General features: G+C 47.6%; 1 protein-coding gene across 9 annotated transcripts in view; it reads right to left on the bottom strand.

The window, feature by feature from the left end:
• Positions 1 to 15,152, bottom strand: part of Tom1l2 (target of myb1 like 2 membrane trafficking protein) — a 113,778-nt gene that overhangs the window by 13,813 nt on the left and 84,813 nt on the right. For 5 of the 9 annotated variants that reach the window (XM_003465959.4, XM_063242268.1, XM_005001961.3 and 2 more), the window contains exons 8-12: positions 8,211 to 8,344; positions 5,869 to 5,917; positions 5,213 to 5,336; positions 3,378 to 3,495; positions 2,388 to 2,463 (exon numbers count right to left, since the gene is read on the bottom strand). In XM_003465959.4, coding sequence (XP_003466007.2) covers positions 2,388 to 2,463; positions 3,378 to 3,495; positions 5,213 to 5,336; positions 5,869 to 5,917; positions 8,211 to 8,344 — 501 coding nt within the window. Of the gene's footprint in view, positions 1 to 200; positions 267 to 2,387; positions 2,464 to 3,377; positions 3,496 to 5,212; positions 5,337 to 5,868; positions 5,918 to 8,210; positions 8,345 to 15,152 lie in introns of all 9 variants that reach the window. The other 4 variants (XM_063242266.1, XM_063242271.1, XM_063242269.1 and 1 more) reach the window with 2 other exon arrangements.

Below are 15,152 nucleotides of genomic sequence, written 5' to 3'. Positions count from 1 at the left end.
TGTTTCTGGGGCAGGAAGTTTGTCACCTAAGATCATACAAAGACAGTCGAGGAAATTTGGCACCCCATCAGAAGAAGCGAGTGTGGCCTTGTCCTGTCTGATCACAGGGACTAAGCAGTTGGCAAGAGGAAAATGCTATTACAAAGGTGAAGGGTTGGGATGGACAGCGGGCTTGGCTCAGCTCAGCAGTGGCTCCTCACCATTCCTTGGGTCATGAGCCAGCTGTCTATGGGCTCCAGGTCAAAGTCCCCACCTTTCCCTCTCTGCTGGGCCAAGGACAGAAAAGTCCCAGAAAGAAAAGTCACAGCAAGACCCGTAATAAAGAAGGCATAGAATATATTGTAGAAACAGAAAAGCCAATGTTTAGGTCTGGTTATTTGTCATATAAGGAAATGTGACTTGATGTCCCCCAGTCCCTCCCCTAGTGCCTCTCCCTTAGTGTCTGGAAAAGAAAAAAAGTTTAGTAACCACGAACCCCAACAGTATAGCAGATACTATGCCAACCGCTCCTGTGCACTTGGGAAATCTTTGAGCTCTACTCATGTTTTAAATGGTAAAAATGTTCAAAGTGGAGATGGCCGATTCGGTGGGATTGTATTTGTAGAGGTGTGGCTTTGAGACTCTCCTTTGTTGTGCTTTGAACTTCGCTCTTGGCCATTTTCATTTCTAGGTCAGCACAGCTTGGGAAGGGTCAAGGCAGCCTGAGGGACATATATACACACAGATACAGCTAAAACCTGCCCATTTGCTGAGGTCAGCCTTGCCCTAGGAAAAGTAAACATGAACAGCTAGGTACCAGCACATGTGGTCAACTTGCTGCTGTCATCAGGACCTTTGAGGTCAGGAGGCCACATATCCAGAAACTGAAGTAAGAAATCACCACATCTGGATTGGAACCTGGGCATGAGCACTGATAATGGCAAAGGTGTGGCAGGACACATGCTGGCATTGAGCAGGCAGGCCTGGCACAACAGTGGAGCGCAGACAGCCTGGCTGAGGAGTATCCTCACTGGGCAGGAGGCTGGAAGGCTTCCAACCATTTCTCTAGTGGGTTGGGAGAATAGTCTAAACAATGGGAGAAATAAAAACAACAGGGGCCTGGGATTTAGCTCAACACCAAAAGTGCTTGCCTTGCAAGCACAAGGTCGTGAGTTTGATCCCTAGTACCAAAAATAAATAAATAAATAAATAAATAAATAAATAAAAACAACAAATATTGTTTGGATAGTGGGTATCAGGGTTCAGTGGCACTGCCTGCTCTTCCAATGGAAGGGTTGAGTAGAGAACCCAAGGCAGCCACTGGCTCTCCTGGGCCCCCTGGTGGCCAGTCCAGAGATGTGCACTCTTTCAAATCATGTTGGCTAGACCAGATGGGAAGAGGAGTGAGGGAAGAGAGGATTTCTTAGATATAGCAGGTTACAGCCAAACTGTCTGTCTGGACTTGTTTGGGCAAGGGTTGTGGAAAGCTAAGAACTGGTATTCAAGGAGAAAAGAGTCCTTTGCAAACCTCTCTGTCTAGTGGATGGGTGGGCAATGTACCCTTGCCACCCAGCTGGAGAACCTGGTGGGATTTTTGGCTGTGGTAGGCAGCTACCCCAAGAGCTTGCCTCCTCACTGCCCTGCAAACAGCATACATCCACACATACTTTATAGTCAGGCACAAGTAAGAAAACGCTCTAGAAAAGCATTAGATATGAATCCTTTCTCCTTCAGTTATCTGTAATCTTAAAGAAACCACAGCTGCATCTAAATTAGGGGCCATGCAAGTAAAACCTTCAACTTCAAGGTGCCTTCCCCTGGGCTTTACTCCTTCCACACTGGGAGGTTCCCAGGATACCCTCCCAGCCACCCTCTAACTGCTCCAGCTCCCCAAAGAAATCCTGACCCTCAGCTGCCCTCCACTGGAGTGGCACTGCTTGGCTAGGCCAGCTATCGATTCACAGTTGGTTCAGGTTGGTACTTGCCTTCCCTGTGAGAGCATTATGCTGTCAGTGCACTGCTCAGCCCCAGGGCACTATAAAATGTGAAGAGAGGCCCTTCTTGGCCATGGGAGACCTGATTCCTAAGAGCTTCCCATCCTGCAGTAGGAAGATCAGGGGCTATGGAGTTAGAAACTTCCAGGATGGGGTCCCTACATGTTGCATGCCCCTGGACCCATTTTCCATGTCCTGGGCATGTTTCTCTTGAGTATCATAGCACTGTCACCTTACTTGGTGGGGGAGAACTCAACAAGACACTGCTTGGTGGCATACAGGTATTCCGTGCATCTTCCCAGCCCGTCCCTGCTGTCTACACTGGTCAGCTTCTACTGAACTACCCAGCTGGCTTTACCAAACTGCCTAACTTCTGCTGCAGAAGACTGGGCCAAAACAGGATAGAAGACTTACCACTTCTGAGCTCTGTTTCCGACTATCTAGTGCAGAAGCAAGTCCTCCAACAGTCTGGGGATCCTCATAGGTGACCCTAGAGACAAAGCAGTACAAGTAGAGTAAGTGGTTCCCCAGAGTCGTGGGCCAGGTGGTGACGTAACTAATCACTTCCTATCCCATGGTACCTTTCTCAGGTGTGACCTTAGCCCTGGGCAGAGGCAAAGGGCTCATGTTATATGCCTACAGCTGAAACAAAACACGAAGACCTGGGTCTGAGTATAAGTTCCCCACTGAACTCTGGGACTTGGGGCTTGTGCTTTTCATAGTCATTCTTTGAGTCACAATACTGGGGCCTCTCTGGCGCTCAGTGGTATGGTGTCAAAAAGTGGTATGGTGTCTGGAGCTCCTCAGGACGAGGAGCTAGATAAAAGCTCAATAATACTAATTGTATAAGCAGTGATCACCTTTGGGCTAAACAGAAAGCTCAAAGCATGCTCTGTGTCTTTCTAAGATGCAAGGTATTGTCTCTTTTTTGGAATCAGCTCCTCCAATTCCACATGGCTCATTTTTGCCACAGTAGCTATTGGAAAAGCCTCTGCTCTCTATATTTCTTTGGCAGTTAGATATTGCTGTTAGGCACACATTTGGCTCCCTGCATGGCTGCACCCTCCTGCATCTGTGTTCCTCCTGCAGATGAGGGGCCGAGTAAGGCAATGTCTGCAGCTGTAACATAGGCAGGAGAGAAAAAAAGGGTGGACTCCTATAACTGACAGGAGAACTGACACCACGGTCAAACCCAAGAGCAGAGAAGAATGGGAGAAGGGCTGGCATTCATTCAACATCTGCAGCCAATGCCAAGTCCTCACAGCCATATTTTAAAGTTCCTGGCAATCTTGGATCTGGTAGATAAAAGGCTTCTTTGTGCTGGACTATGACCAGGGATGAGCCAACTCCCCCTAGCACCTCTCTCCAATATCTTTAGACAGCCATTGAAGAAGCCCCACATACGTCTTGCGCTGCTCAGCTAAGGAGTTCCCTCTGGTCTGGGCAAACATGTCAAAGCCATCTCGAGGGCTGCACTGCTGGAGTGAACTGAGGGTGCCGCTGACACTCTCGGTCCCCAAGTCTGTGACAACAAAACAAATAAGTGGCAGGTGAGAACCAAATGTAAGTGGTGGAGCTGACGACAGGACCCAAGTGGGGCAGGTTTAGGGCCTGTGAGGAGGACAAGACCATCCTTAGCACTCCCAGTACAGCTAGGGCAGGCCAGTGGCAGACAGAACAGTATTGTACCCCAGCTATTGAAGAGGGAAAGCGGGTGTCATGAGCAAAACAGAGACTGCTGGCCGTGGAGAAGGCAGGGAGGGTCCACAGCCTTCTCAGCACCCTTCTCATCATCACAGGGTCTGAAGATCTGGGCTGCTTATTCATTTGGCACTTCCTTCTCAGGCACCCACCAAGTCCAGAGCCAGACCTCTAGTGGGCCCAGAGGAATCTAACGTAGTCCTTTGCCTTAGGAAGATCACCAAGCAGATGATACAGAGGCAAACAACTGCTGTGCTGTCTAAAGACATTAGGGGAGACTCCAAACTGACACAAGGGTGGGCCTCTGACATAAGTGGGCCTATGCTAGAGAACAAGGTGAAGACAGGGACAAAGGTACAAGGTCTGGAAGGCCAGGCTGTGCACAGTATCGCTGCTCAAGGGAGAGATGATGTAGAGGAGGGGGCTCAGAAGGCAGGTGAGAGATGGCCAGTGACGCGGCTCGAATGTTAGATAAAGGAGGTGATGGGCAAGGACCAGACGATCTTTCAGAAGGGAGGCAGCACTTTGAATTTTAGGCATTAAATCTGGGGCCCATAATCTGGATGGACGTAGGCAGAAAAATCTGTTCTAATAAGGAAACAGTGGTTACAGATAAAGTGTTAAGACGACAAATCCCAGCAACTAACAGGCCACTAAATAAAGGGCATTTTGTTTGTTCTTTTTGTTTTTTACATTTTCTTTCTTTCTTTTTTTATACTGAGGCTGAACCCAGAGCCTTCACACTGACCTAAACTCCTGGTTCTTTTTTTTATCTTTTATTTGGAGACAGGGTCTCACTAAGTTGCTAATTTACCTAGCCTGGGCTTGAACTTGCAATCCCCTTACCACAGTGCTGGGATCAGAGGTATGTGCCACCATGCCCATCTTAAATAAAAGCTCAACTTAATTGAAGTGAAATGAAGGAAGAAATATAATTAAAAAAAAAAAAAAAGAGGACAGAATTTTGAGGGCCATGTTTGTTAATATGTCAGTATTATTATTTTATTTGTTCTAAGTTGGTATCATCTAACACAAAGAATCTTAAGTCATATACTCATTCTTACTGTGGAAAGGTGGGGAGTTTTTTCTAAGTTTCACAGTAGAACAATTTAGGTTATGGAATAGCTCAAAGAAGGTAAATATATCTGTCAGTACCATCACTTGTCAGTAACATCATTGCTCAGCCCACTGCAGACATCGCCAATCAATCACATTTTATCTTTTTAGGTCGTGATTTGGCTTTAGCATCAAACCTGAGTGTCCAGCAACCAATAAACTAAAACTTATTTGCCATCTTTGGCTTAGTTAATACTGAAACTTGGAACTTTCCCCACCTTTGTTTTCCAACCCAGGTTTAAACTTCAAATTTCAGGAAAGAAACTATGAATTGAAAGTTGTACAATTGGCTAAGACTCAGAAATATACCTTCACAAGGATTCCCCAAATTCCCCAAATGCTCTCTTTCAGCCCTCCAACAGGGGTGAGGCCACAAGGAGGCCCACAGTAGAGACCCCTTTACATAGCAGAGAGACACTCACCCAGGCCTGCCAGCTGGGAGGAGAGGGAAGACGGGGGCGCTGTGCTCCCCACCATTGGGCTCACCACGGCAGGAGAGCCAGGGCCCAGGTCTATTAAATTGTCTTCAGTCACTTCGTTAAGCACCTGTGGGACAGGAGACAGGGGTTGAGGGCCGAGCCTCTGGGTAGCTCTGAGGTGAACAAGGCAGGCACCATATAGGGCTTTTTTTTTGGTACCGGGAATTGAACTCATGACCTCACGCTTGCCAGGCAAATGCTTATGCCGCTGAGTTAAATCCCCAGCCCCAAGGAGGGTTTTGTAAGAAAAGATATCAACAGGGCCCCACACAGTTGCAAAGTGGCTCCCTCACTGCTTTCAGAGTCCACGTGTGAGCCCAGGCTGTCAGTCAGCTGCCTGCTGGCCTTCTCTCCCTTCCCACTTCAAAGAAAGTAGCTCTGAGTTCTAGAGGGACAGTGAGGTTCTAGAAGCTGAAAACCTAAGTTTTGTGTCACTCTCCTGACTGCCAGCAAGCTTTCTCCAGGCTCCCTTTTTTACAGTTATCCAAATACTTTAGCCTTCTTTAGAAAAACTAGACGGGAGGCCAACAAGCACATGTGGCCTTGTTGTGGCCCTAATGTGTGTGGATACTCTCCTCAGAATGGGGGTTCTCACTTACTCCATTGCTGGTGTTCTGAGCTGACCGGCCTGACCTGTATCGTTCGAACCTAATAGGGAAGGAAAACAAAGCAATAAGTAGCATGGAAGTTGTGTGGAGGCTGCTGCATGCACAGTCCTGTGGAGACCTCTGGGGACCCAGCAGGGGCGCGTCTCTTCTCAAGGAGACCAGCCAGTCCCAGGTGGGGAGGGAAACAGTAGATCCTACATGTACAACTGTGTTATGCCTTTTTCCATGCTGGACTCCCCCCTTCAGGAGGACCAGCTCCCTGCCTCTTCCATAGCTGCACTAGTTAGTCTTAGGGAGGAAGTACTGGCTATCACACTGAGGAAGCACCACAAGCATCTCAGCCATTTCCTCACATACTTGGGCCCAAGCAGTATTCTGCCCACTGAAGAGGAAGCCGAGTCAACTATCTGACCTGGAGGCACCCCACCTGTCTACCTACAAAGCCAGGGACTAAACACAGGCCCCACTCTACTTCTGCTAGATAACCCTCAATTCCACCTCTGGACAAAAGGAGTGGGGCAAGTATGGGGTGGCACAGAGGACAGGCACAGATGCTGGCTATGCCTGGAGAAAAGGCTGGCCAGAAGCTGTGGAGAGGTTTGGGCCAACCACCCAGTGGGTGCCAGGACGGTGGGGCAGGCAGCTATGCTGGGCCATCTTCACTGCACCCAGTCAGCAGATGGCTATAGATGGGGCTTGACTGTGACTAACCCCAGAAGTGTCCCATCTACCACACCTGGCATTCTCCCATTGGCAAGGAATACATGAACAGCTATGGGGTCTATGGGGTCAACAGATACAGTTCTGTACTGTATTTAAAAGCTCCAAGTGCCATGAGCCAAATGCCATGGACCAAGAGGTATCCAGCAGACTTTCCTGGCCAGAACCTGGGATGGTTTGCTGCTCACCAGCACCTGGTGGCAAAGGACCCCATAAGGAATGATCTGACTAGGCAGTGTGGGTCTATTGTAGTTTTGACTTGTGTGGCATTTTTCAACAAAGAGGGCAGAGATACACATCTGAAACACTGAATCCTGAGGTGCCTTTGCCATGCTATCTTTGAGGGACCACTAGTTTTACCAAGGTATTGTTAACTGGGATGGCACCGCAGGACTGCTCACTCTAGGCAGTGCCTCTGAGTTCTTTGTAAGGCCAGGACAGGTAAACTTGTGAGTAACAATGCCCACATTAGCTCCTCTTACCCTATTATATCAAGGGCTTATATAGGTCTAACATGTCAAAACCAAGCCCATAACACGGGGAACTGAAACCACATGGCAAGACACACGGGCCTCAGGCTGGGAGTCAAGGCTCCTGGGAACTGTTGTTATTCTCTGGACAACATGCTATAGACTGCTGAATGGGCCCACATTCTTACTGCACAGGCAACTTCACCTGTTAGATGGGCACAGAGTCACCCATCCCTAGTGTCACAGGCAAAAGCTGAAACAATCCTGTGGTGTGACAACTACCATAATACCATCCTCTGAGTCCCTACAGGGAAATGTAAACACAGTGTCTGTTGCCAGGACTGATGCTGTCCTCATCCTCCCGACCAATCCACCCAGGAAGCTGTGAGTCACATAGAGGGACTCTAAGACTTGAGGGGACTTACACTGTCCCATCCTCTTGGGTCTCATTGTAATTGGGAGATGGGCGGCCTGGTGAAGGTCCTTTCTGGTCCTTCTACTGAGCTATTCAGGAAAGTCCAAGGGACAGCCCATCCAAATCATACAGTGTGGACCTATCCCAAGAAAGTCTTTGAAAAGGAAAAGAATCTGCAAGAGTTGTCACTTTAAGACAAAAAAATGATTTGGCTGCAGAAAGACCTGAAAGGAATGTGTTTTCCTAAGCAGCAGCAGCAGCAGCAGCAGCATTCTGGCATTTATACCCTGCCTGTTTCTCCTGATCACTCCAGACACACTGACACTTACAAAAGGAAAATTCTTGCTTTTTCAAGATGGGAAAGAGGAAATTTTTTTTTTTCTTAGTAGAGCCCCCCCCTTAATCCTTTTCAAATTCAAAGGATCATCAAAGGAGCAGGTGCGGCAGCTCTGGGCGTCAGTTCCCGAGTCCTAGCCTTCTCTGGGGCTGGGGACCTACAGGAGGGGCAGAGCAGCCAAAGGCTTACAAAGAGCAAAGCCCAATTCTGCACATCAAATTCCTGCTCTCTGTTCCCAGGAGAATAAGAGCATTTTCTCTGTCATCTGGGAAGAAATTAGCATCTCTGATGAGTATTTTCTAACTCTAATCTCTCTCTCCCTCTGTCTCTCCTTGTTTATGAAAGAAATCCCTCTGTTATGGCAACAATCCTTTCAAGGGCCTGCTCCTACCTCTCATAGCGGAGGAAGACATTGTTGAGGTCGTCATTGACGTGCAACAGCTCCTCGGTGACCTCCTCATTGGACACACGGGAGATGAGCTCCACAATGCGGTGCTGCATGGCCCGACAGGTCCTGTTCAGCTCCTAGGGAACACATGCACCTCTGCACAGCCTGCTAGGAATGCTTTTTGTCACGTTCTAGTGTCTTTGAAAAGATCTGTACTGATTCTTAAAGTCACAGAAGGAGTACATGCTTCTTCATAAAGCCAGACGTGTACAGAATGGAGAGTAAAGGCTCCCTCCTTGCCGCCTCTCACTCATGCCCCAGAGGACACAGTACTTTTTCAAATGGCCACACATACACACTTTGTGTACAGATAAGCATATGTCTATGTAAACCATTTTTAAAGTATAAAAATATGATTCTTTGTAGCTTGTTTTTTCTCTTTAACGAAAGATTTTAGACCTTTTTCCCTATTACTCTGTACAGCCTGCCTCGTTCCTTTGTGTGTGTCACAATGCATCTTGCCATTTTGGTGTTGTGAGGCACACGCTTGTGATCTCTTTTTTGGAGGAACCCAAATAATACAGTAATGAGCTTTGTATACATGATGCTTACATCCTTGGGCAAGTGCTTGCACAGCATAAGCTCCTCATAGGTAGAATTTCTAGGTGGTGGTATGTGTGGCCATTTAGAATACTGATTATTAAAGGACCTCAAAAATATGCTGTTGCTTTACTTATATTGGCAGCAATAGCATGAGTATATTTTATGACTGCATAGGGACCTTGTGCTGGAATGTCCATCTCCTTGCCAAGGTCTCAGAAGTGCCACAAGCTCCCACAGAGCTCTGCCCTAACCAAACATGACACTTGCATACTCCTCATCACCATCAAGCCCTCCTGACCCTTGGAAGCAATGTCCGTTGAGAACAGAGCCTTACACTTCATGGCCTAGATTCCATGAGTCCTCCCTGCCTGGTATAAGTGCCTTACTGAGATTCTTATTTAAACCTATTTGTGAGGCTCCCTCAAATAACTTCCCAGGCTCCTTGCCTTCTTGTAGACCACAATAAGAATGCTACAGAGATGTGGCAGCTTCCCAGCCTGGCCCTCAGACTCCCAAGTCAGGAACTGCCTATAAACAAAACTGTAAATCCCACTGCCCACCAAGGGTAAGGGAGACTTGAAATGGTGTCTCCATCTACCCAGACACTGGAGGAGTGAATGAGCCAGTGACATTCTGTATGGCTCATTATTTTGCCTCATGATCTCCATTCTCTTGGATAGCATTCTCTCTTGCCAGATTCTCTCTTTGAGGTGTGTTGTCATTTTGTTCTCCATGGCATTGAACCACACATACTGAGCTGGGTCACTGAGGCGGTCAGACAAGCAAAGAAGGAAGTGGAAGGTGGCCCTTCCACAGGCTCGCTGGCACCACGAAACACAGCACTCATCCTCAGGATTGTTATGGCTGGGCCCTAAATCAACCTTCTCCTCTGGTCCCTGGCTTGAGATTTCTTTCCCCATGTTCCCAGTGCTATGACTGACTCACAAGGACACTCTCCAAGTGTTCCTGAGAGAATTCATGAGTGAAGGCAGGTTCTGTTTCTCCCACACTCAGTCCATGATATGAAGGAGACTTTCCAATCTCACTCCATTGGGCCTGTGTGCCTTGGGCCTATCTCTGCAAATATGTACATGATAAGTGACTTCAACCAGCTTCTGTTGCTGTCCCTCCTCCCATGATGCTCAGCTCTCATGATTAGTCCTCCAGCGTGAGGGCAGCCAAGAAGGCCTGAACCAAGTGGGTCAGGCCAGGATCACTTGAGTACAGTTGTACTTATTGGGCAGAAGGGACATGGATTTAGGTGAGTGGGTACTCACAAGTTTGGTTTTGTCATACTGACAAAAAGCTTTGTTAGAGACTCCTTGACACTGGGTCTGGCTACCTTGCTGGGTCCTGGCTATGGCACTGCTGCCTTTCATCTTGGTTCTAAGTCTCCATAGCCAGAATGGTGTTACAATCTCTCTTAGTCACTGAGAAAGCCAGAAAAACCTTCCAGATTTTTTTCTAAATAGATTTCCAGTCTTGGTTCTCCTAAAACTCTCACCCTGGGTTTTGGAGAAGGCAGGATCATCAGGGCACACTCCTTTCAGCAAAGGCAGACCTCACCACAAGGCCCAAGACAGGAAAGTTTGGCCCCTGTCTGGCACTTATGGCCAAGCAGAAAGCTCTGAATTTACTTGGTTGGGAAAGGGAAAGAAAAAGGTCAATCAACTTCATCCAAACTGCAGGCCAACGATAAGGTGCAAGATCTACAAGTTAGGGAAGTGTGGGGGCATGTCATGGTAGACAGTTCTAAGTTTGTCTGGCAGCCTGGGGTACGACTACATGGAACCCACGGGCCTTGTCCAACCACATCGGAGACTGACAAGGATGGCAGGGGACCCCAGGTATTTACCCACTGCTCAAGGGCCCTGAGAAGCTAACTCTGCCTGCAGCGTCCCTTTTTTTCCATTTAAAAAACTCCTATCCATCCTTCAAGACCTCAAGATGTTTCCCTATCTCAGTATTTCATCATGAAAATGTTAAACATACAGCAAAGTAAATATACCACCATCTATTTTCTACCATTAGTATTTTTCAGTGTCAGATTTACCTATTTATACATCTTTTGGGGGCTTGCTTTTAGACAGACAGATATACTATCTGTCTTTTTGTTCATTTGGAATGTTTTCTGGGGACTTACATCTCCCCCTCTCTCCTTAAGACTCCCTCAGCATAAGAGACATACTCTACTAGACCTTCCACCCCAAAATGTTATCAGAGCTCCTTTAGCAGAGCTTCCAAGTGATGACCAGATGCAACCACACCACACAGCAAAGCCCCAGGACAAGAGTAACTCTGAGGTGGTTCCCTGATTCAGAGACCCAAACCAGACACCTCAGAGTGCTGCCAAGTGTGTCTCAAGAATACGGCTGTGTTGGGACTGGGGATTTAGCTCAGCGGCATAAGTACCTGCCTTGCAAGCAGTCAGTCCTGAGTTCGATCCCTGGTACCGATAAAAAGGAAAAAGGAAAAAAAAAAAAAAAGAATACGGCTGTGACTACTCCAGTCACCAGGACCACCAGGCCAGAGAGGGCAGGAGCTTCTCTTTGTCTCACCCACGGATGCCCTGCCACACCGAGGTTCTACGGACCAAGCAGCAGACAGCCGGCTGTCAGTGAATGGACACGCTCTTCACCTCACCAGGACTCTCTGCTTCTCTGAGTAAAATAAAGGGGCTGCACACACAGGGAGCTCTATAGAATGTCATGCAGGTGCCCCCGAGACCTCCATGATATCTTGCCCCATGGCAGCCAGGGCAGTTCTACTTTCATCTATTTTAAAAAGCAATACTGCCATTCTCTGTAGAATTGTATTTGTGGAGGAAAGGGTTCCATGACTTTCAAATATTGTTTGGGAAGTACCAGAGGTTTTGTGAGACTCCAGTGTTAAGTCCTCAGCTTGGAGGGAGAACAGGGCCCAAAGGCAGAGTCCATGTAGTGTTCTCATAGACCCTGAACACAAGAGGTATCTCCTTTGGTCTCTATTTGCTGCCTCGGCTTTTACTGCCTGCCTGCTGAAGTGGCAGCTGGAACACTTGTCATCTTGCAGGATAGTCTTACAGGCTCCCATCCTAGAGGTGAATCCCAATGGCTTTCCTAAGCCTAGAGACAGGCTGAGTCCATTCTAGGCACTCTGCATCAGGGCTCTTTGCAAAGAGAAAGGTTTTCCATTTCCTGGCTTCAACATTTTTTTCGGCGGTGGGGGGGGGGGTCTATTTGAGACAGGGTTTCCCTATGTTGCTCAGTATGGCTTTGAACTCACAATGAAGTCCTGGCCAGCCTTGAACTCACAGCAACCCTCCTGCCTCAGTCTTCTGAGTACTGGGATTATAGGCATGTGCCACCATAGCAGACTCAACATTTTAAATGACTTTCTCAAAGAAGAAAAGATATGAACCAAAATGTTAAGATTTCTGTACTGTCATGCCACTTGGCCACCCCATGGCCTGCCTACTACATCCTCAGCCAGCTCCACACAGGTTCAGCTGCAGACTTTCCTCTGTCCAAACAATCCAGGCCAAGTGATTCTTTGGGTCTAAGGCACCGGAGAGCCAGCAGTTTGGCTGGGTCACCCTTTCCACTGTGCAAAAGCAGGGACAGGAATTCTCTCATGCCAAAGATTTTAGCTCTGGCTTCTTCCTTATCTCTTGTTCTCAACAGAAGGGTAGAACAGCTAGTCACTTGTGCAAAAGCTTTCATCTACCAGAACACGTTATCATATATCCTCTCTTTTCTGTCGAACTAATCCCAAGGCTTTATCTTTTCTTCAGAAGTCAGTCTCAGGTACATCTCACAAAATGGTCTTTTAATCACTTTTGTGGTTTCCTCTAAACCTTCTTCAGTTCCAGGGAACACAGAATAAGGTCTTGAAGATCCTTTCTGCTATACAGAAGGAAACAGGAGGGAAAAGAAAATCTTTTGAGGGAAACAGGGAGTAATGAAGCTAACCATATATAATATTCTGTATTTCTCCAGAAAAAATGGCCTTGGTCATTCTGTCTTTGTTGCAATGAGATGCAAGAGGGGAGTGGTTTATACCATCTGCTCCTTGAAAGAAAGACAGAGAGGATGGTTTCTTTTATAATATCTGATGGGTGACATATAAGTATGTTCATTTTGGGCAAATAACGGATTAATTAAAAGTTGTTATTGGGGGCTGGGGATTTAGCTCAGCGGCATAAGCGCCTGCCTTGCAAGCAGGCAGTCGTGAGTTCGATCCCTGGTACTGATAAAAAGGAAAAAGACAAAAAAAAAAAAAAAAAAGTTGTTATTAACTGAAGACAAAAGTGAAAAGCCTAAAAAAATCAGGAGAGAAAAGGCAATAGATAATGGAGTCCCAAGCTTTTTTAGGATTCCAGAAAGCAGCTAAAAGTGTGCACTTAAGCAGGGACAGGTACAGTTTTACATTACTGCCCTGGACTCATGTCCACACACAGGATTCAGAAGATGTAGCCTAAAAACAGCTACACAAGAAAGAGATGGACCTGGGTTTTTGGATGATGGAAGCTCTCCACTTGACAATGCCTGCCCCATGAGAAGAGCTGTTCTATGAGATGAGCTTCCAACAGCTGCACATGTTCCATGTAGACTGGGGAGCAGGCAGGGCTTACAGAAGTTTCTGAATACTTAAGCATCTATTCCCTGTGAAAGAGGAATTAGTTTTGTTCTGTTTTCTAGGATAGACCAAGGTCAAAGCTTCAGCAGACTGATTTGAGCTCAAGTACAGGAGGGTTTTACAACAGTGGTTCTAGTTCACAAGCTACAATTTGTGGAGGACTTGCCTGGCCCCAGCCCTATGCCAGGTATTTTTCAGGTGAAAGCAATCACTCCAGATTGCCAAAGGAGAAAAAATGTGACTTGCCTGGTATCATCTAGCTCATCGGTGGGAGAGCTAGGATGTGCACTCGGTGATTCATAAACTGCGCTCTCTACCCTCTATGCTGTTCCCCGTGTTTAACCAGATGCCTACCTGGAAACAAAAGTGCTTTCATGGGCTGTGGGAAGAGCCTGCCACTGCGATGTGAGACAAACCAGGCAGACACTAGGATGATGCAGAAAAGGAAACCTGAGCACAAACAGGGCTAGACTCTTATAAATCAGCAAGTGGATTGTTTGACACTTGCCCTAGGAGGCATGGCTAGTCCCCAAATCCTGTCCCCTTTCCACAGGTGCTCAAGCTAAATTAAAAGCACAGGGTACTAGAGTGGCCTCAGCCTCTACTCACATACCAACCATCTGCTGCCCTGAGTCCACAGGCAAATTGCTCATAAGCTTCCCTGCTGTTCCTGCCAGAATGTGGGAGGATACACCTGAGAGGGCTTTGCCATGTGCAGGGAATAAGTGGTACATAACTTGTCAACAGTTATGATCAACTACTCTGGTGCAGCCTGGGGCTGACTCCTATAGTTACTTCTCTTCCAACTCCCTTTGTCTCCTAGCCAGTATTTTAAGCTTGAATCAGGAGCAGATGCTGTTGGTGGAGACATTTGGTTTGGTGACAAACGTGTTTATTTCCACTGCCCTGGCCAGCACTCAGCTCTGGACTGCTTCTTCCCCGAGCACCCTGGCTGCCCTCCAGCTTGACTGAGGGGTCCTGGGGACAGATTATGATACCAGTTCTTTCTAAGCAGACTGTGGCATTTTCTCATGCATAAGACTCACTGTTCTGTGTAGGACCCACCCTTGGGAGCCCTGGGCCGCTGTCTTCTGACTGCTGGGGAAGGAGAGGAGGGAGCACGTCAGGCATGTGGCCACCAGCCAGGAGAGCTAAATCTGTTCACACAGTGCTGCCCACTCCTGCATCTCCCAAGCTGAAAGGACAGCCTCCCACGGGCACCAAGTCGATCTTTTTCTGTTTGATTTATATGACAGCAGTGCAGCCTGGGAGGCTCAGAGTTGGAACAAAACAGAGGGAAAGTAAACGTCATGGGAAGCAACCTATTTTTGAAAACTGTGAGCTGACGCCAGGAGATTAGGTTCTGTTTGTCTTGGCTGATGGGCTCATTTTAAAAAACAAAACAAAACAAAAATCAAAACCACACTCACATGCACAAGCACGTACACACACACACACACACACACACACGCGCGCACACACACACACACACACACACACACACACACACGGAATACTCTTGCTGTCTGGATTTGCTCTGGCTGTCTGGAAGCATCTTGGCTTTGTTCAACCCATCCCCTGCTGCCAGGAGCTATTCTGTCCAGAGCAACACTCCGTCAGCAGGAATTCCGACGCTGACACAGCACAAAGCTGCCTCTGGAGGCCCCTGGACTGCCCTCAGATTCCTGTGCATTGGGTAATGCCTGGCAGAGCCACTGCTGCAGG

This window comes from Cavia porcellus, unplaced genomic scaffold, assembly GCF_034190915.1.
Source record: "Cavia porcellus strain 051 isolate PalLab524CR breed Dunkin Hartley unplaced genomic scaffold, mCavPor4.1 scaffold_32, whole genome shotgun sequence".
Classification (NCBI taxonomy): domain Eukaryota; kingdom Metazoa; phylum Chordata; class Mammalia; order Rodentia; family Caviidae; genus Cavia; species Cavia porcellus.
This window is presented reverse-complemented; position numbering and strand designations above follow the sequence as displayed.